The 22,527-nt window shown below is 46.1% G+C and overlaps 1 protein-coding gene across 6 annotated transcripts in view; it reads left to right on the top strand.

Annotated features, from left to right (window-relative positions):
* The first annotated feature begins 354 nt into the window (after positions 1 to 354).
* LOC137352122 (segment polarity protein dishevelled homolog DVL-1-like) overlaps positions 355 to 22,527 on the top strand; it is a 165,680-nt gene continuing 143,507 nt past the window's right edge. For 3 of the 6 annotated variants that reach the window (XM_068017239.1, XM_068017240.1, XM_068017238.1), the window contains exon 1: positions 356 to 715. In XM_068017239.1, the coding sequence (XP_067873340.1) occupies positions 546 to 715 (170 nt within the window). In that variant the 5' untranslated portion in view covers positions 356 to 545. Of the gene's footprint in view, positions 716 to 17,373; positions 17,393 to 22,527 lie in introns of those variants that run through there. The other 3 variants (XM_068017242.1, XM_068017241.1, XM_068017243.1) reach the window with 3 other exon arrangements.

Genomic DNA, 22,527 nt, shown 5'->3' with positions numbered 1-22,527 from the left:
GGGAGGAGCCAGCAGGCGGTGCGGGCGCGGTAGGGAGGAGCCGGCAGGCGGTGCGGACGCAGAGGGAGGGAGGAGCCGGCAGGCGGTGCGGACGCGGGAGGGAGGAGCCGGCAGGCGGTGCGGACGCGGGAGGGAGGGAGGAGCCGGCAGGCGGTGCGGACGCGGGAGGGAGGGAGGAGCCGGCAGGCGGTGCGGACGCGGGAGGGAGGGAGGAGCCGGGAGGGAGGAGCCGGCAGGCGGTGCGGACGCGGGAGGGAGGAGCCGGCAGGCGGTGCGGACGCAGGAGGGAGGAGCCGGGAGGGAGGAGCCGGCAGGCGGTGCGGACGCGCGGGAGGGAGGAGCGGCAGGCGGTGCGGACGCGCGGGAGGGAGGAGCCGGGAGGGAGGAGCCGGCAGGCGGTGCGGACGCGCGGGAGGGAGGAGCGGCAGTGGGCGGGACCTGCCCACTAGGCCGCGCTGTCGAGTTTGACATTTCTCGGTTTTCCCACATCCATGAGCCGGTGAAACGGAGACAGAAGGCGGGCGGGAGAGGGTTTCTGGCCCCCGATGGCGGAGACGAAGATAATTTACCACATGGATGAGGAAGAGACGCCGTACTTGGTGAAAGTGGCGGTGCCGCCGGACCGGGTCACACTCGGTCACTTCAAGCAGGTTCTCAACAACAGGCCGAACTGCAGCTTCAAATTCTTCTTCAAGTCCATGGACCTTGACTTCGGGTGAGTTCCGAGCCCCGGCTCCGCAACCCCCTGGCGCTGGCTGCTTCTCTGAGGCGGATTGGGAGGCCGGCTGTGGCCCCTTGTGTAAACAGGGGGATTCGAAGGGGTGGCAGTTTCCGCTCGGTCTCCTGCACCGGTACTGGGTCTTCTGAGGATCGTTTGGTGAATGGGGGAGATTTGTACAAAGCCAGGGTTGTGAGTGTGAATGCAGTAAGTGTTGTGCCCAATGCGGTGTTCCCTATTATATTAAGTGAATGACCTTCACACCACATGAGTTTCGGGTGTAAACTGTAGTCTGCTTCCCCAGCCAACATTCATCCCTCAACCAACACCACCAGAAGCACTTTAAAGCCCCATTCATTCATTGTTGGGGATAGGGGATCTTATTATGAGCCAAATGGCGGCAGCATTTGTTTACGTAACTGTGACTGCACTGGACCATAGAACCACGGAGGTTCGCAGCACAGAGGAGGCCATTTGGCCCTTTGTTTCCGGGACCTGATTTTAACTAAAGCAATCCAAAACTTGTATCTCTGTTTTGTTCTCTTTCCATAGTTGTGTATCTTCCGATTCAAATACTTGTCCAGTTTGCCCTGAAAAGATGCAATATTCTGTCCCTCAACCACTTCCTGTGGAAAAGCATTCCATGCTCCAACAACCTTGAGTCCAAAGGAATTTCTCTTGTCTCCTTACTGATTTTAAATTAATGGCCCTTCACCACTGACTCCCAAACCACAGGAAATACCTTCCCTATTCACTCTATCAAAACCCTTCAGAAATTTAAAAACCACTGTTAAATCTTCTCGTGGCCTTCTCTGTTCAAGTGGTATCTCTACACCTCGTTACTTTCCCATTCCTGACATCATCTTGTTCAATTTAAAGAAGAAAGAATTTTGTTTATTTAACTCTTTTCACAACCTCAAAGTGTCCCTTACAGCCAATGAAGTACTTTTGAAGTGTGGTTACTGTTGTAAATTGGAAATGTAGCAGACAATTTGTTGTTTGTGGGATCTTGCTGTATGCAATGTGATGATGACTAGACAATCTATTTTAGTGATGTTGGCTGAGGGAGAAATATTGAGCAGGACACCAGGGAGAACTCCTCCTCCTCAAACTAGTGCTATGGAATATTTTACAACAGCCTGAGAGGGCAGACAGGTTCTTGGTTTGATGTCTCGTCTGAAAGATGGCACTGCGGACAGTGCAGTCCTCCCTCAGTACTGCACTTAGAGTGTTAGCATGGTTTATGGGGCTTGAGTCTGTACAGTAGTACCTGAACCCTGACCTTCTGATGCAGAGGCACAGCTTACTTTATAAGCTATCTATGGTTCCAAAACTGCACACAGTCTTGAACTGTGGCCTAAGCATTGCTTTGTACACATTTATCATTTCTTCTTTACTGTTGTACTCTATGTCCCATTATTAAAACCCATTTTTAATATCTGTACTCTCACTTTCTGGGAATTTGTATTTGAATCTCTGGTCTCTCTGTTCGCCCACACCCTTCAGTGTCTTTCAATTGAGTGTCTGCTTTCTTTCCTGAGTTTTTTCCTCCCGAAATGCTCTTTTCTGCATTAAATTGCATATTCCTCCTGCCTGCCCAGTCCAATAAACTACCTTTGTTTTGGCTTCATTTACAGTCCATGGTGTTTGTCAATCCTACCTTTATCGGCAAACCTCACTGTAATTAATTGAAGATGATCTTTGAGAGGTTACTGAGTGGCAGTATTGGATCTTTACAGGTTTAATAACCAACACTAGACCCTTAAATCACTTGGCTCGATATTAGAATGATACCAGAACTGAGAGATTATACCTATCAGGAAAGATTGAACAGGCTCTTTTCTCTAGAAAAGAGACTGAGGGGTGACCTGATAGAGGTCTTTAAGATTATGAAAGGGTTTGATAAGGTAGACGGAGAGATGATGTTTCCACTTGTGGGTGAGATCAGAACTAGGAGGCATCGTAAATTACTAATAAATCCAATAGAGAATTTAGGAGAAACCTATTTACCCAGAATGTGGAACTTGCTATCACAGGGAGTAGTTGAGGTGAATAGCATAAATGCATTCAAGCGGAAGCTAGATAAGCACATGATGGAGAAAGGAATAGGAAGATACTTGATGGGGTTAGATGAAGAGGGCTGGGAGGAGGCTTGTGTGGAGCATTAACAGCAGCATAGACCTCTTGGGCCAAATGGCCTGTTTTTATGTTGCAAATACTTTATAACTTTGTAATTTGCTAATATAATCAAGCAAACCTAGGAATAAGTAGAGAGAGAGAGTGTAAAATAGAAATAAGGAAATAATGTGCAGGGTGTCTGGGAGCAGGGTCTAGAACTACCCGAACCTAATCCTTTTACCAATCCAGCAATGATGTTCAAATGTACAGCCTGTCTCAGGGTGAGGTGTGGAATCAGGTCAGCTGAAGACGCACTTTGTACGCCAGGAGCAATTGATCTACTTTGGTAATAATTGACCATGCTCACCCAGTCATAATTAAATGTAATATATTTACTGCTCTAAAATATTAGGCAACAAAAGTACCAACTGCAATCAGTGTAGGTATACTTAAATTGAGATCAAGTTAGTCTCTTGTTTCAATAACAGTACACTGTGTTACTGAAACTTTACACACAGTAGTGGCCACTTGGCCCATCGTGCCTATGCTAATGCTTTATCTTCAGCTATCTACGCTAATTCCCTTTTGAATGATGTCTGAGGATCTTCTCTGACAGCTACTTGGAACCCTCCCCTTTGACATTCCCTTTAGGTATTTAACCCACACATTATTCACCTCATTTAAATAGCTCATGCTGCGACTCTGCTGTCTGATCTGCCATTTTATTTCACTTTATTGGTCTGAACTAGGTCCCACTGGATTAGCTGATGTCTGGTCCAATAACTTTTATCTGAGATTCCTCTATCTGATTTCCTCCATCTATTCCCACGCTCTTACACCTTTAGGTCACTCACTGGACCTGCTTCATTGCCCAGAGTCCACATTATGACCACAAATGTTGCCTTATCCCAGTCTACCCCAGGATTGTTGACTCCCCATGTTATTACACACTCATCACAATAAACCTGCCTACAAGTCGCATCCTCAATTTCTTTCCCATTATTGGCTGGTCTACATTGTACTTTCAATACAGCAGACAGACTGATGTGTGCATACCACCATCAACAAACCTTTTCTTTCTATGGCTGTAATTAATTAGTATGGCAACCCCTTTTCTGGTTTTCCTTCTCAACCTCTCAGATATAGCCAGAAATGTTTCATTGCTAGTCTTGCCCTGGCTGAAGACATCATGACCCTTCATTCTAATTACTGCCTCTGTTCACCAATGCTGCAGCAGCCCTGACATATTCATACTTCTTCTTTTCCCTTTACCTTTTCCTTACACTATCATTTTTCTTTTGACTATCCTTTTTCTTAATATCATTCCTATCCACCTGACAGTACATCTCACCATACTACCCTTTTCTTTAGATGGATTTGTCCTTTCACCAAATTTATTCTTTATGACATGTGTCAGCCGTGGCTCAGTAAGTAGTACTCTCACCTCTGAGTCCTACTCCAGAGACTTGAGCACATAGTGCAGTACTAAGAGAATGCTGCACTGTTGGAAGTGCCATCTTTAGGATGAGACGTTAAACCAAAGCTCCATGTGCCCACTAAGGTGGACATAAAGGATCCAGTGGCACTATTTCAAACAAGAGCAGGGGAGTTGTACCCAGTGTTCTGGGCCGATATTTATCTCTTGACCAATTTCACAAACAGATTATCTGACCTGAAAGATGCTAAGTCGATGAAAGTCTTTCTTTATCAGACAGTAGGGGGAGGGGCACCAATGCCAACTGATGTCTTAATGTGCACCTTTCAGTGGAGCAGGATTGCTGATGTTTGCTCTTGGTATGATTTGGGTGGTGGGGAGGGTGCATGGGCGAGGTGGGGGAAATGCTGAGTCCAGACTGTCAATAAACCTGGGACCTTCCCATCTGTAGGTCTCTGTTACATTTTGCTTTTATCCCTTTGAGCTATGGGGCAAAACCAGATTTAGTGCTGTTAATGGAGGGAGCACGCTCGCAGGAGGGCTGGCAACAGAGCCAGATTGTGTGAGGGCCATTTTACACCATCTGTCACTCTTTCCTGGGTCTTAAATCTTTCAGTACATAAGTCGTGGTCATTGATACAGTGGTGGACAGGGCACCAAAAGGAGTTGAAGAAACTGTCATGTCCTTCCATGTCAGCAAGACTGGGGCAAAGGTCAGCAGCATGATTTGACAATTTGGGAGAAGTGCAAGCAGAGCCTACCTGACCTATTTGGAAATCTTTTGGTTTAAAGGTATGTGGAAAGCTCTGCTGTTTAGTTTAGTTTTAGTTTTAGAGGTACAGCACTGAAACAGGCCCTTCGGCCCACCGAGTCTGTGCCGACCATCAACCATCCATTTATACTAATCCTACCCTAATTCCATATTCCTACCACATTCCCACCTGTCCCTATATTTCCCTACCACCTGCCTATACTAGGGGCAATTTATAATGGCAATTTACCTATCAACCTGCAAGTCTTTTGGCTGTGGGAGGAAACTGGAGCACCCGGAGGAAACCCACGCAGACACAGGGAGAACTTGCAAACTCCACACAGGCAGTACCCAGAATTGAACCCGGGTCGCTGGAGCTGTGAGGCTGCGGTGCTAACCACTGCGCCACTGTGCCGCCCTATCGTTCTGAACATCCTTCGCAGCCCAATTCACAGGGCAAGTCTTCAACAACAACGGCAACTTGCATTTATATAGCATCTTTAACATAGTAATGTTAGGTGGAGTGACTGAAATAATCACTCGACACCTGAGGTCTGTAGTTCAATCACCAAGAAGTCTTCATTTTTACACCGGTGGGGAGACAACCTCTGCTAGTCAAGCCACGAGGCTTCTCCACCAAGACAAAGAGTCATGCGATATTTATACTTGGTGTTACATCATGATGCATCGTTTCAAACTTATCCAATCACATTTAAAAACACATACACAGTGGTTTTCAACTTCTCCAATCACAGCCAAGGCACATACACTTGGGCTCCGCTCATACTACTGATTGCTATCGAGCCTACTGCTAACTTCCTGAATTGAAACAGCTCGAAACTTACAATGTTTAAATGTCCCCCTTCAGTCCCCCCTTTTGGTTCTTGGCTTAAGCCCAAGTTAACCAATTATTAACATTCGGCTCTACATTTTCCCCCTTTCCTCCTACTCCTCGCTCCTTGTCCCCTACCCCACTGTGATCAGTCACTTGGTTTGGGGGACTTGGCGATGCCCTTCACATAATCATTAAGTTCCCGGATAGTAACCTCTGCTGCTCTTGTAACATAATCCTTGCCTTTCGCTTGTTTGCTTGTCCTTTATATGCTCTATATGTGGTAGTTGCCCATGCTAACGCTAGAACTAGCTGTATCACGATTAATACATGGGATATTATCCGAATCCATGGGTGGATGTTAACGTTCATTCCCCAGTTCCATAGTTGCTCATGCTATGTTTGAGCTTGCAAGTCAGTTTCTTGGATCCTATATCCGTGAGCTCTTGCCTTATTACACGATATTGTTTTATTACCCTCTGTGTGTCCTGCCTGAGGTTCTGCAAGCTTTCGGGTAAGTGGGGATTTGGTGCTCCTATGTGTTAGGTGGAATGACTGAAATGATCACTCGACACCTCAGGTCTGTGGTTCAATCGCCAAGCAGTCTTTATTTTTACACCGGTGGGGAGACAATCTCTACTGGTCAAACCAGGAGACTTCTCCACTGATATAAAGATTTGTGCGATATTTATCCCTCGCGTTACATTGCTTACGATGCATTTCATTAAACTTCTCCAATCATAGCTAAAGTACATACACTTGGGCTCTGCCCATATTAGCCTTTTGACAGTTCATCCATATTTTGCTGATATAGCAGTGACCGTTGCCCCACTAGGTGCCTTTCTCAACAACATGTTTTCCTCATCTATTTTTGCATCCCGGACCCTTGGAGCAGTCATGTCTACTTTCGACCTTACATCATTCCTGATCCATTGTTCTCCTTATCCTTGCCATCTGGTTTCTTCGTGGTCAACAGTTATCTAGAGTTAATTTGGTTAATTGCTGTTAGTGTCAGCAGTTATCAATCTTATAGTTAGTTTTCTGATTTTTAGCAGCTTGAAACTTATAATGTTAAAATGTCCTCCTTCATATGGGTTCCTTATACTGGCTTTGGTCTTCCCCAAGCTGGTCTGTGACATTGATAGATAACCTGATCTCTTGGTTTTTATATATACCATTCGGGCATAGCCGATGGTGACGGGGACCCATGGCTTAAAGCAAAAGTTTGTCATGGTGATGTTACAGGTGAGGCCTGCATGTTGGTCCTCGACTCTAGTGGTAGTGACACCATACTCTTCTTGACCCCTATATGCCGAACAGGTATAATGATGGTCTACGTGTGATATTTCTAGCATGCATCCTTCAATTTTGTTGTAGCCACATTCATCCTTCGTACCTGTACCCATGGGATATGGGCATAAGGTGAGACTCCCCTTTCGGCGGCACCCACTCAACGATGCTCCCCTTACCATTCCATTCTTCCGGAGAGCATACGTGTCTATGGAGTAATACCTGAGGTACTTGTCGCCTCGGATCAGGCCAATATTTTTGACCCGATACTGAGGATATGGGTGTGCATTTTGCGTGACTACTCGATCATAAGTACCATCCCCACCATCTGCGTGACCTCCACCATGCACTCTTGGACCATCGGGTATCCCTGGTCATTCCTTTGAGGATACAGGCATCTATTAAACCCAGACTTTGGGCTATATTATGGAGGTATGAGCTGTTAATCCAGTCCGTTTTCCCTCCTTGCTGTATCTGTGCCAAACTGTGTTGTAATTGACCCGTCGCCCATTGACCATAGGTGTGGCACAATTCCCATTTGACCCCGTCCTTAGCGTCCTGGTATTCCCTATCGATTAATTGTATTCGCATGGCTTTCTATAACTTGTATTCTCTGGAGCTAACTTGTAGCTGCCTGCTGTCCTACTATAGTCCCTTCCTGAGCAGCCTGGTTACTTCTCCGCAACAGTGCCTGTAATACCCACTTTAATCGTTCCATCTCTGATTGTACCATCTGTTTATCGAGGGTATTTATGAGGGATATCCCTGTGTTTACCCCGGTTACTATATCATTGACTATGCTTCTCTTGTTGCGATGTAATAGTGCATGTCCCCTAAAGCGCTTGGCACCAGTTGCATCAGCTGCTTGTTTTATCATAACATTCATTAGATTTCTGTATAACCGTACTAAATGCGTAAAATTCTTATGATATTCGGCAATTGTAACATGGTAAGGTTAACTATGACTGGTACAATATCGTGTCTTACATTATCATACAATTGTTCACCTTCTGTAACTAATACTTGTCCATTTTCTGGTCCTGCAGTTAAGGCAGGGCATGGGAGATCAGTTACTTGTGACTGCTGAGTTGGTAGTTGAGATGTGGGGGTGACCGTAGCGGTTGGTGCTTCTTGCCCGATTATTCTCATGGATTGTGTTAGGCGCTGTCCCTCTCTATCTTTCCCATGGCAATAGAGCCAGTAGCCCAATTCATCATTGTGTGGTTTCACACGTTGATTGGTTTCTACAGTCTTTATCATCGCAATGCCATACAGGGAACTTGACTCGGGGCTTTGGCCAGACACCAAAGATGGTGGCTTCCTTTGGGCATTCGATACATACCCATTGTCCACTAGTGACACATAAATTGGTCCATATTAACATCTAGGCCATCCACATTTCTCTAGCCTCTGGTATTGGCCAAGTATCTCTACCGGTGTGATGATGTCATCCGGATGTCCTCCCCAGAACCAGTTTCCATTACAGCACTTGGTATTTCACGGTCTATCATCCTCCGTCAACGTGTTGACGGCCACATACCTACAGCAATCATAAAAGGTGATTTTAATTGGAGGAAACAGCCTCCGGATACAAATGAGGCCATTCTGCTTTTTCTCTTCCTCCCCAAAATTAAGATCAGTCCCAAAATTGCTGACTAGCGGGGCTGAATTTTCACCATGGAGGCAGGGAACAGGAGCCGTGTTTGTTTTCAGGTCAGTAACCCAGCTCTGGTGGAAAACCAAGAATTTTGCATGTGGAAGCCTTTAATATGATGGGTTTCCTGCCCACTTACAGCCAGTGAGAGCAGGGGCGGAGGTGGGTCAGATGTAGTGTAGGTCTCATTTAGACTCCCATGGCAGCCATTGCTGAGGCTGCTGGTTGTTGTGAGGGAGAGGTCTGTGGTTTGTGCCAAAGCCAAAAGCGAGATGTCAGAGGAGCTAAGGCCTGGACCCCGGAGCAGGACAGATCTTCACTTCATTGATGCCAATCTAGATCTAATGCTGGAGACTGTGAGGGAGAGGAGGGAGGTCCTCTTTCTGGAGCGTGGCAGGTGGAGGCCTCCTCGTCATGCAGCAGGGGCATCTCTCTGTTCAGCATCTCCCGTTGCCTCCTCTTTCTCTTGCTCCTCCTCTGAGCTATCTGATTCCAGTGCCTCACTGTACTCAAGATGTACACCTCTCTGGAGGACCATGTTATGGAGATGCAGCAGACCACCACAATGACTGAGCCCCTTGCAGGAGGTTGCCACCCGACCACTCGAATCGCATCTTCAGAAACCCAATGACTGCTAAATGGTTGTCCTAGTGAGCAGGTGGCATTGGTTTTATCACCTTTGTGCCTCTGTCTGGGGCTCCCATAGAAGGGTCAGTAGCCATCTCTTCAGGATATATCCCTTTTCCCCTCCAATCCATCCATGCACTTTGGAGGTTGGAGTGAAGATCTGAGCAACCTGGACTGGTGGAAGATGAAGGAGTCATGGCAGCTGTCAGGAAAGCAAGTGCACACATGGAAGCTCTTGTGGTTGTAGACCAGTTGGATGTTGACAGAGTGGAAGCCCTTCCTGTTAATGGATCTCACTGGCCAGTCGCTGGGTGCCTTGATAGTCATGTGGGTACAATTGATGATGCCCTGCACCTGGGGGAAATCCAGCGATAGAGACGAAACCCAAAGCCCTTTGTCACTGCAAGGCTGGGTCTGTCATTAAATGAATGTGCTGTCCAGCTTTGAAAAGAGGGCATCAGTGACCAGTGAGATGCAGTGGTGTGCAGCCATTTTTGAGATGTTGCTAAGGTTGCAGCTGATCCTTGGAAGGAGCCAGAAGCAAAGAAGTTCAAGGCCACAGTGACTTTGGCCACTGGCAGGGCGTGGCAACCAGTGCTGTGAAATGCGAGGTCTTTGGTGATGAGAGTACAGATGGCTGCGACCAACTGCCTGGAGAGTCACAGTCTCCTGCGGCACTGCTCAGTTTTCTCCAGGTAGCTCCGTCTTCGGTGGTAGATTCTGCGTTGAAGGTTAGGCCTCTGTTGACTTCATGCCCCTCTTTCCTCTCCCATGCCCAGGGTTCTGATATCCCTGCTGACGGTGTTGCCCCTAATTGCTGCTGTGCCCAAAATCTGACAGTCATATCCCCATTGCCAGGTGGAGCCAGCCTTCTAGGCAGGTGGCCACTCAATTGTCCTTGGAAGCTTTGCCCCTGCTCGTGCCCCTGTGTTGTCAGGGGGTGACAACCCTCTTCAAAGCCTGGGTACTGAATGCCCAATCTCTCTGCCACATGTGCAGTGCCAAAGGCACCCCCGAGCCGCTGACCCTCTTATAGGGCTGGGGTGATGTCCTGTGGCAGCCATGACTTGTTCCCCAGTCGTTACTGAGTTCCTGAAGGTGCGGGTAACCCATGCACTCCTTTAAAATTGTGAACCTTGACAAGTTCTTAATGAGCTTTTAAACAGTTTTAATTGGTCTCAATTATTGGGAGGAGAGTGGGATTTGTGTCCCACCTCAACCCCACCCCGGCCCTGGTGATTATTGCCAGTGCTGGGAACACCCTGTTGGAAGTAACATGCAGTCTGGTCTTTTTGGCCTGCCGCCACCCCCCCCCCCCCCCCCCCCCCTAATTCAGCTCGTGCTGTCTGTTGCACAGTATGGGTCTGGCACCAGGGTTTGTGATTCATAATTTATAAACTGAGAGTCTGCAGTGGCAGTGAGGGAGGCATCTGCAAGTTATAAATCACATATAATTACATTTTTTAGTTTGGAAAATAAAGCATGGAGAGTCCGTTCATGCCAAAAATCATGCCCGTTCCCATTGGGGCTGCATGGGGAGCTTTGATTTGGTGTCTACTATCATATGTTTTTGTCTCGAATCAGCAGTGTCACATACCCCTCTCTCACTGCTCGTTGGTTGCTTAAATAGCCACTCTTCATATGTGAGGCCTTGTAGATGAGTTTCAGCAGACTGGTGTCTGTAGAGGGATCATGCCTTTGGCTGACACACAGTGTGTTCTCCTGTTGCCTGTGCATTATCTTGTGAGTAAAACTCTACTCTGTATATTGGTATCCCATAGGTAACATGCTGTGTGAGGCCTGTGTGTTATCTTAACTGTTGGCCTGTGTGTGACCTACCTATTTGCTACCTTGTGAGTAACACTCTGGTTCATGTGATATGCTGTAGGTAACACACTGTGTGGGGCCTGTGTGTTATCCTCTGTGAAACATACTCTTGTCTTTACATTATCTTGTGAGTAACACTCTGGCCTGTGTGCATTGTAATCCTGTAGGTGTTTGACCTGCGCAGTAAAACGCAAAGCGTTAACTTGTGCTGACAAACATTTTCCAAAGAACGTCACAGTGTGTACTGTAGACCTGGGCTGGGAATTGCACTCACAGACCCGCCCTCGTGTAGGCCAATGGCTGAGGAGACTTAATGGGGAGAACGACAATTTCAAGCATGAGTTAATGGGGTAGGGCACGCAAATAGAGAGGGTTTTTAAGAGGCATTGGAAAGAAATGCAGGAGTTCTACAGGCAGGGATTGGTCTCTGGTGTGGCGGGGGTGTGGTGCACTGGTGCAGGCCAAGGTTTAATCACTGGTGGGGGAGGAGCACACGAGCTGTAACAGATTGTCCGATTGGCTTGTGCAGTTGGTGCCAATTGGACAGGTTGGGAGGTACAAGGCTGCTGTGTCATTTGAAATCGACTGCGGTGGATAATCAGGACAGTGTAATCCAGGGTGGTGGGGTGAGGGCTTTGGGAGTACCAAGGGGGCATAGCTCCAGAGTTTTGAGTAACTGAAAAATGTGCAGGGTGGAGAGGGCAGACCAGTCAGGACAGCATCTGATCTGTCAATTGTTTGATTATATGCAGGTGGATGGGGTTAATTGAGGCCTTAGTTGAGCACTTATAAGCAGACACTTACTGAGACTGGTGAATGGTTTGAGTGAGGAGCTACATGTTTTCAATCCTTTTACTTGTGAGCAAACTTGTAGCTCATGGAATAAAAGGGACGGTAGCAACATGGATACAAAATTGGCTGGGTGACAGGAAACAAAGAGTAGTGGTTAATGGATGTTTTTTGGGCTGGAGAAAGGTTTGTAGTGGAGTTCCCCAGCAATTAGTGTTGGGACCCTTGCTTTTTTGATATATTAATGACCTAGACCTTGGTGCACAGGGCACAATTTCAAAGTTTGCAGATGATATGAAACTTGGAAGCATTGTGAACTGTGGGGAGAATAGTATAGAACTTCAAAAGGACATGGACAAGTTGGTGGAATGGGCAGACAGGTAGCAGATGAAGTTCAATGAAGAGAAATGTGAAGTGATTCATCTTGGTAGGAAGAACATGGAGAGACAATATAAAATAAAGGGTACAATTCTAAAGGGGGTGCAGGAGCAGAGGGACCTGGGTGTATATGTGCATAAGTCATTGAAGGTGGCAGGACAGGTTGAGGGAATCGTTAATAAAGCATACAGTATCCTGGGCTTTATTAATAGCATAGAGTACAAGAGCAAGGAAGTTATGTTGAACTTGTATAGAACACCAGTTCGGCCTCAGCTCGAGTATTGCGTCCAGTTCTGGGCGCTGCACTTTAGGAAAGACGTGAAGGCATTGGAGACAGTACAGAAAAGGTTCACGAGAATGGTTCCAGGGATGAGGAAGTTCAGTTATGAGGATAGATTGGAGAGGAGAAAACTGTGAGGTGATTTGATCGAGGTATTCAAAATCATGAGGGGTCTGGACAGAGTAGATAGAGAGAGAAACTGTTTCCACTTGTGAAAGGATCGAGAATGAAAGGGCACAGATTTAAAGTATTTGGTAAGAGAAGCAAATGTGACATGAGGAAAAACTTTGTCATGCAGTGAGTGGTTAAGGTCTGGAATGCACTGCCCGAGAACGTGGTGGAGGCAGATTCAATTGAAGCATTCAAAGGGGAATTAGACAGTTATATGAAAAGGAAGAATGTGCAGGGTTATGGGGAGAAGGTAGAGGAATGGAACTGAGGGAATTGCTCTTTCAGAGGCCCAGTGTGGACATGATGTGCCGAACGGCATCCTTTTGCACTGTAACGATTCTGTGATACTTGCTACAATAAATGTGAAACTGAGTAAAGAAAGGCTCCAGCTAAGGTCTGTCTTAGTGAAGCAGCATCTAACTGTCATACAGTCTAGGGTCGGTTGCTGCTGCTTGTTTACATGTTTAAAACTGTGGAGGTGAAGAGGGCATGAATAGTTGCACAATGAATCTATGTTCTAATTGTTTCAGATTCATTTCCTCTAGTTAAAATTCGCGAACTAGCATCCTGTGAATGAAAATCTAATTGATGGATCACACTGGGAAGGGCCTGGTGCTGGTGCAGGGGAGGCGGAGTAGCCAGGGAGCCATTACGTCAATACAAAACCACAATCTGATCAAATATATTACTGAAAATAGAGCATTTACAGCAGCTGTTGGAGGGGGGGGGGGGGGGCATGGTTGTGGTGTTGGGGAAATGGTGTTTAAGAGAGTAAGAGCACTGGATTCTATCTTAAATTAATATATGTAGTGAAATGATGTAAGTGCACAAGAAAAAAGTCCTTTGTAACCATAACGATGGAGGAAAGCTTCCTGAAGAAAGATTGTAGGCAGGGATTGGAATACTGTGGCTGCAGAATCAATTATAGATGATATTTCATGTAAAAATAGAGTGCTGGCAGCAGCTGCCCTGACTGGAAGTTCGGGAGACAGCGCTGTATTGATCTCTACTTTTGGTTTGCTATTTTAACCTGGTCTCCTGCCTCTTCCTGATCTTGGCCTGATTGTATTTGGTAAGGTGTTAGGGTGTGTGTCACGTTCCTGTTCTGGGGAGCATGAGATGTTGTGCTGTGACTGGTGTAAAATGGATGCATTTTCTCTCTTCTGGCACTTTGCCCAAGAACCTGTTCTTCATGTGTGAGTCTAGATGGTGCAGCATCAGGCTATTCAACTGGGTGGGGCTTCATACCCGCTTCATAAATACACTCTTAAGCTCACAGGGAGTCTTTAACTGGACTCCAGCCTCATTTTCATATCAGACAATAGCTCGCTTGCCTTGACCTTCTCTACACCTTTCATTAGTCTAAGGACCCGTGTCATTTGTTCTCTTTGCCTTCTGTTCTTCAACTTGTAATTGTTTGTCAAGCTCTTATTATAAAAATACTCAATGTTTTTCAAATTGCAAACCACACTTTGTGACCACTTGCCCGATTGTATCCTTTGGTGCTCAGAAAGAGCTTGTAAAACTTGCAGCAAAAGGAGTCACAACCACAGTCCAGATGGCTGCAACTTTATCCCCAATTTTTAAAAAAAAATTTCAGAGCAAACGCCCTCACTTTTTTTCTCCTTCAGTTTTGTGAGACAGGAACTGAGAGGGAGAATAAGAACCATTTGCATTTGTGCAGCACCATTTATGGAGTAAAACATCCCAAGCTGCTTCACTGGAGCAATTTATCAAACAAAATTTGACACCACACCACTTAAAAGAGGTATTGGAATAGGTGACCAAAGGCTATTTTTATTCGTTCACAGGATGTGGGCATCGCTGAAAAGGTCAGTATTTATTGCCCATTTCTAATTGCCGTCTTGAATGTAACTGAGTGGTTTACTCAGTTATTTCAGAGGACAGTTAAGAGTCAACCACATTGCTGTGGGTCTGGAGTCACTTATAGGCCAGAATGGGTAAGACCTGCAAATTTTCTTTCCTAAAGGACATTAATGAACCAGAGGGGTTTTTAATGACACTCCAGTAATTTCATGGTCACCAAAACTGATACTAACTTTTTACTCCAGCTTCATTTAACTAATTGAATGTAAATTCTTCAGTTACCGTGGTGAGATTTGAACTCTGGTCTCCAGATCATTGGTCCAGGCCTCTGGATTATTAGTCCAGTTACATAACTATGCTACTGTATTCCAAAGAAGTGGGTTTTAATTTTTGTTTTAATTTGTTCATGGGATGTGGGGCTAGCCAGCTAGGAGAGCATTTATTGTCCATCCCTAATTGTCCTTGAGAAGGTGGTGGTGGATAGCATCTTAAAGGGGGAAAAAGAGACGGAGAAGTTTAAGAAAGGAATTCCAGTACTTGTTTTCAAATGCCTCAAAGACCTCACCTCTCTAACCTCCTCCAGCCCTACAACCCTCAAAGATTTCTGCACACCTCCAATTCTGGCTTCTTCCACCTCCCCAATTTTCATCACTCTACCATTGGCATCCGTGCTTTCAGCTGCCTAGACACCAAGGATGCGAATTTAAAATTTGTGGTGTTCTCAGACTGGGAGTCAATGTAGGTCAGCAAGCACAAGTGTAGGAGTCTGCCAGTCCCACGTAAAAATATCCACCTGAAGGAGCACAAGTGGGGTGTGGGGACAATCTGCAGCTGATGCAAAATGTCCCCCTCTTCCCTGTCTATGTAGCTGCCGCTGGTCTACCTTGCACAGCAACACGACAAATCAGGAATCCCTCAGAACAGGGATTCAACCCACGTTTCCAAACAGCAGGACAGAATGCACTTAAAGAGACGAACCTCAAATAAAAACAGAAATTCCTAGAAATGCACACCAGCTCTATCAGCATGTAGAAAGAAAAAAGGCATGTTAATGTTTTGGTTGTGGCCCCTTCATCAGAACATCAGAAGGCCCACCTCCACCTGCTGAAGAACAACTAGAGATTGGCAATAAATGCTGCCTTGTCAGTGACACCCAAATAAATAAATACATTTTAAAACAGCCAGCCTCTCTCTGTCCTTTTAACAACAGAGCTTTGGAAAAGTATGAACTTGGTGATCTTCACGTGGAAAATTTAAATGTGAAGACGGCAGAGATGGAGGAAAAACAGTAAATCAGCCTAGATGATGTCAGCTGAGCTGGGGATCTGCATATTTAAAGAGGACTCTGTCAGCTTGCAGACAGGTGTCCTTCCTGTCTGCAGTTTAAATTTACAGTCTGTCAGATCAGGAGGGGAAAGAAGTTGATAAGTGCCTTGCTCCATTTAAATTGGCTCCGGCCTGGATTCTGCCAGAAGTTAAATTCATCCACAACATTTCAGCAGGGCTAGACACTACTGCACACTGCTCTAGTGCATAGCTTCTGCACACTGCACTTCACATCTGCTCAAGACCAAGCGTAGAGTGAGTTACAGGAGTTCTCAACTGCTCACTCGCCTCCTAAGTGAGCAAATGATGCCTTGCACGGGGAGGTGAAAAAAGATTTTAGTTTTATAAAGACTCCTCCCTTTCTCCCTCTCTAGACTCCAGTTTTCTGGTCTTGTGCCTATCATTGTTGCACGATGTTCCAGGACAGAAATTACTACTAGGAACCAGCAATGGCACCAATTGTTTCTAGTGTGGCACAGGCCAGAAGCTCAGCTGGTTACCCCAGTGTTGGGAAAATATCCTATGCAGCACTAACCTAATCTTGCCATTCCCTGAGATTCAGGCGGATGCTAATTAGTGGAGCAGTGGTGCAGTTTTTTCTGCACTGGGACTAGGTCGAAAATGTACAGCCTCATTTCGAGAGGATGCTCCCTGCTGAGTGTAGCAGCTGTCTGGGCTGAATTTAAAATTGCTCCCTGGACAATTTCCACTTCCTTCTACGTAGTACATTAAGTAATTGCGTTCTAACTAGAAAAACAAATTACGTTTGCATGAGTTCCATTGCTTAGTGCACAACAGTCAAAAAAGATTAGCCAGGAGTAGTTTATAATCTGTGTGCTTTGAAATGTGCACCTTGACCCCAGTTTGCCTGCACAGTAACAAGTGGCCATTGAGATCAGTTCAGCAAGTTGAGAAATACTGGTTTGCTCACAGATTGTGTGGCTTGTTTTGTATTTGAAAATCAAGGTGAAGGGTGGTTGAAGTCTGTAGTTCAGGACGTCGTGAGGTGGCTGATCACATCCCAAGACATCTCACATATGATGAATCATTCTGAAGTGCAATCACTGTTGTTATGACGGCACATGTAGCCATCATTTTGGAAACCGCAACATCCCACGAACAACAATGTGATAAGTGACCGATAAATATGGTTTTTAAATGTTCTCAACAATGACCAGACTTATTTCCCATTTCTAGTTTCCCTGAGAACACTGAGCAGACTTATTGCCCATCTCTAGTTTCCCTGAGAAGATGGTGGTAGGACTTCTCCTTGTACAACGGTGTCGGGGTTTCAAGGGAGTACCAAGATATTGAACCAGCAAAGAAGGAGGAATGGTGATGTGTGCCTAAGGCATAGTGTGAGTTGAAGGTGATTGCATTACATATTGCTGTTGTCTTTCTTGGTGATAGCACCTCTCAGTCCTGCAATCTCTATCAAAGTAACATTGGTGAGTTGCTGCAGTGCATCCACCAGGGCTTCACCAGCAGCAGTAGACTATCCGGCCCCTGGAGCCTGCTCCGCCATTCAGTACGTTCATGGCTAATCTTCTGCCTCAACTCAATTTTTCCATCTGCTCCCCATATCCCTTGATTTCCTGAGTGACCAAAAATCTATCTGAGCTTTAAATATATTTGATGGAGTATCCGCAGCCCTCTGGAGTAGAGAATTCCAAAGATTCACAACCGCCTTGAGTGAAGACATTTCTCCTCATCTCAGTCCTAAATGATCGGCCCCTTATCCTGAGACTGGAGACTGTGCACCCGTGTTCTAAATTCCCCAACCAGGAGAAACAATCTCTCAGTAGCAACCCTGTCAAGCACCTTCAGAATCTTGCATATTTCAGTGAGATCACCTCTCATTCTTCTAAACTCCGGAGAGTGTGGTCCAATTTTCTCAGCCTCTCATCATAGGTCAACCTTCTCATCCCGGGAACTAATCGAGTACAACTTTGCTGTACCACCTCCAAGGCAGGTATATCTTTCCTGAGATATGGAGACCAAAACTGCTTACAGTACTCCAGGTGTGGTCTCACCAAAGCCCTGTACAATTGTAGCAAGACTTCCTTATTCTTGTAGCCCAATCCCCTTGCAATAAAGACCAATGTGCCATTTGCCTTCCTAATTGCTTGCTGTACCTGCATGCTAAGTTTCTGTGTTCCTTGTATGAGTACAACCAAGTCCCTCTAAACATTTACAAGTTTCACACCTTTTTAAACAAAAAAAAATTCTGCTTTTCTATTCTTCCTACCAAAGTGAATAACCTTGCACTTCCCCACATTATACTCCATCACTTTGTTGCCCACTCACTTAACCTGTCCAAATCTCTTTGCAGCCTCTGTGTCCTCCTCACAGCTTACATTCCCACCTAGCTTTGTATCATCAGCAAACTTCAACACATTACTCTCGGTCTCTTCATCTGAGTCATTAATATAGATCGTAAATAGCTGAGGCCCCAGTACTGATCCTTGCGCACTCCACTGGTCACAGCCTGCCAACTTGAAAATGGCCCGTTTATCCCTACTCTTTGCTGACTGTCTTTTTTTCAATTCATTCATGGGATGTGAGCATCGCTGGCCAGGCCAGGATTTATTGCCCATCCCTAATTACCCTTGAGAAGGTGGTGGTGAGCTGCCTTCTTGAACGGCTACAGTTCATGTGGGGTAGGTATACCCACAGTGTTGTTAGGAAGGGAGTTCCAGGGTTTTGACCCAGCGACAGTGAAGGAACGGCAATATAGTTCCAAGTCAGGATGTGGTGTGTGACTTGGATGGGAACTTGCAGGTGGTGGTGTTCCCATGCATTTGCTGCCCTTGTGCTTCCAGTTGGTAGAGGTCACGGGTTTGGTAGGTGCTGTCTAAGGAGCCTTGGTGCGTTGCTGCAGTGCATCTTGCAGATAGTACACACTGCTGTCACCGTGCGTTGGTGGTGGAGGGTGTGAATGTTTTTTGTAGATGTGATGCAAATCAAGCAGGCTGCTTTGTTCTGGATGGTGTCGAGCTTCTTGAGTGTTGTTGGAGCTGCACCCATCCAGGCAAGGGGACAGTATTCCATCACACCCCTGACTTGTGCCTTGTAGATGGTGGACAGGCTTTGGGGAGTCAGGAGATGAGTTACTCGCTGCCAGATTCCTAGCCTCTGACCTGCTCGTGTAGCCACGGTATTTATATGGCTACTCCAGTTCAGTTTCTGGTCAATGGTAGCCCCTAGGATGTTGTTAGTGGGGGATTCAGCAATGGTAATGCCATTGAATGTCAAGAGGAGATTCTCTCTTGTTGGAGATGGTCATTGCCCGGCACTTGCATGGCGCGAATGTTACTTGCCACTTATCAGCCCAAGCATGGATATTGTCCAAATCTTGTTGCATTTCCACACGGACTGCTTCGGTATCTGAGGAGTCACGAATGGTGCTGAACATTGTGCAATCATCAGCGAACATCCCCACTTCTGATCTTGTGATTGAAGGAAGGTCATTGATGAAGCAGCTGAAGATGGTTGGGCCTAGGACACTACCCTGAGGAACTCCTGCAGTGATGTCCTGGAGCTGAGATGAATGACCTCCAACAACCACAACCATCTTCCTTTGCATCTGTTAATCAATCCTTTGTCCATACTAATATATTAGCCCCCAACTCCATGAGCCCTTATCTTGCATATTAACCTTTTGTGTGGCACCTTATCGAATGCCTTTTGGAAATCCAAGTATATTACATCTACTGGCTCCCTTTTATCTACCCTACTGGTTACATCCACAAAAAAAGCTAATAAATTTGTCAAACACAATTTCCCAAAATCCACAAACGGGACTGTCCCGGCAGACCCATTGTGTCAGCCTGCTCCTGCCCAACTGAACTTATTTCTTCCTATCTAGACTCTATCTTTTCTCCGCTGGTCCAGTCTCTTCCCACCTACATCCGTGACTCTTCTGACGCCCTACGTCATTTTGACAATTTCCAGTTTCCTGGTCCCAACCGCCTCCTCTTCACTATGGACGTCCAATCGCTCTACACCTCCATCCCCCACCAGGATGGTTTGAGGGCTCTCCGCTTCTTCCTGGAACAGAGGCCCAACCAGTCCCCATCCACCACCACCCTCCTCCGCCTGGCTGAACTTGTTCTCACATTGAACAACTTCTCCTTCAACTCCACGCACTTCCTTCAAGTAAAAGGTGTCGCTATGGGTACCCGCATGGGTCCTAGTTATGCCTGTCTTTTTGTGGGATATGTCGAGCATTCTTTGTTCCAGTCCTACTCAGGCCCCCTCCCCCAACTCTTTTTCCGGTACATTGATGACTGTATCGGTGCCGTTTCCTGCTCCCGCCCCGAACTCGAAAACTTTATCAACTTTGCTTCCAATTTCCACCCTTCTCTGACCTTTACATGGTCCATCTCTGACACTTCCCTTCCCTTCCTCGACTTCTCTGTCTCCATCTCTGGGGATAGGTTGTCTACCAATATCCATTATAAGCCCACTGACTCCCACAGCTACCTCGACTACACTTCTTCACACCCTACCTCCTGTAAGGACTCCATTCCATTCTCCCAGTTTCTCCGTCTCCGACGCATCTGCTCTGATGATGCTACCTTCCATGACGGTGCTTCTGATATGACCTCCTTTTTCCTCAACCGAGGATTTCCCCCCACTGTGGTTGACAGGGCCCTCAACCGTGTCCGACCCATTCCCCGCACCTCTACCCTCACCCCTTCCCCTCCCTCCCAGAACCGTGACAGGGTTCCCCTTGTCCTCACTTTTCATCCCACCAGCCTCCATATCCAAAGGATCATCCTCCGCCATTTTCGCCACCTCCAGCGTGATGCCACTACCAGTCGCATCTTCCCCTCCCTTCCCCTGTCAGCATTCCGAAGGGATCGTTCCCTCCGCGACACCCTGGTCCACTCCTCCATTACCCCCACCACCTCGTCCCCGTCCCAGGGCACCTTCCCTTGCAATCGCAGGAGGTGTAACACCTGCCCATTTACCTCCTCTCTCCTCACTATCCCAGGCCCCAAACACTCCTTTCAGGTGAAGCAGCGATTTACTTGTACTTCTTTCAATGTAGTATACTGTATTCGCTGCTCACAGTGTGGTCTCCTCTACATTGGGGAGACCAAGCGCAGACTGGGTGACCGCTTTGCGGAACATCTCCGCTCAGTCCGCAAGCAGGACCCTGAGCTTCCGGTTGCTTGCCATTTCAACACTCCCCCCTGCTCTCATGCTCACATCTCTGTCCTGGGATTGCTGCAGTGTTCCAGTGAACATCAACGCAAGCTCGAGGAACAGCATCTCATCTACCGATTAGGCACACTACAGCCTGCCGGACTGAACATTGAGTTCAATAATTTCAGAGCATGACAGCCCCCCACTTTACTTTCATTTTTAGTCATTTTTAGTTAATTTTTCTTCCTTTTTTTTTGCATTCCTTTTTACATTTTTTGCATTTATTTCATTTCATGTTAGTTTGTTCAGTTTGCTTACCCACTGTTTTTTTCAGGTTGTTTTTCTTCAGGTTTGCACTTGCTGATGTTCTATATTCAGTATATTCACACCTAATCTGTACTAATGCTTTGTCTTTCAAAACACCATTAACATATTGTTTGCCTTTGCTCCGTGACCTTTTGTTCAGCTATGTGGCCTGGTCCAATCTGCACCTTCTCCTTTGTTATCTCTTGCCCAACCCCCACCTCACTTGTTTATAATCTGTGACTTTTCTAATATTTGTCAGTTCCGAAGAAGGGTCACTGACCCGAAACGTTAACTCTGCTTCTCTTTCCACAGATGCTGCCAGACCTGCTGAGTGAATCCAGCATTTCTTGTTTTTGTTCCCTTTAGTAAAACCATGTTGACTTTGATCATACTATAATTTTCTAAGTGCATTATTAAGGCATCCTTAATAATAGATTCCAGCACTTTACTGACAACTGATGTCAGGCTAACTGGCCTGCAGTTCTCTTTTATTCTCTCTCCCTCCTTTCTTGAATAGCAGCGTTACATTTACTAACTTCTAATCTGTTGGGACCGTTCTATAAACTATCGAATTTTGGAAAATCCTAACCAGCGCATCCACTATCTCTGCAACTATCTGCCTTTTGAAAATCCAAGTGTACTGCATCTACTGGCTCCCCTTTATCCACCCTACCAGTTGCATCCTCAAAGAATTCTAATAAATTTGTCAAACATGCTTTCCCTTTTGTGAAACCATGTTGATTCTGTCTGATATTACAATTTTCTAAGTGCATTGTTAAAGGCTTCCTTAACAATAGATTCCAGCAACAACTGATGTCAGGCTAACTGGCCTATAGTTTCCTCTGTTCTCTCTCCCTCCTTCCTTGAATAGTGGTGTTAGATTTGCTAATTTCCAATCCGCTGGGACTATTCTATAATGTAAGGAATTTCAGAAAATCTGCAGCTACCACTTTTAGAACCCTAGGATTTCGGCCATTAGGTCCCAGGGATTTGTTGAATTTTAGTCCCTTAAGTTTCTCCAATACGTTTTTTCTTCTGTTATTA

This window comes from Heterodontus francisci, chromosome 37 (assembly GCF_036365525.1).
Source record: "Heterodontus francisci isolate sHetFra1 chromosome 37, sHetFra1.hap1, whole genome shotgun sequence".
Taxonomy (NCBI): domain Eukaryota; kingdom Metazoa; phylum Chordata; class Chondrichthyes; order Heterodontiformes; family Heterodontidae; genus Heterodontus; species Heterodontus francisci.
Note: the sequence above shows the minus strand (reverse complement) of the source record. Positions and strands in the feature narration are given on the sequence as shown.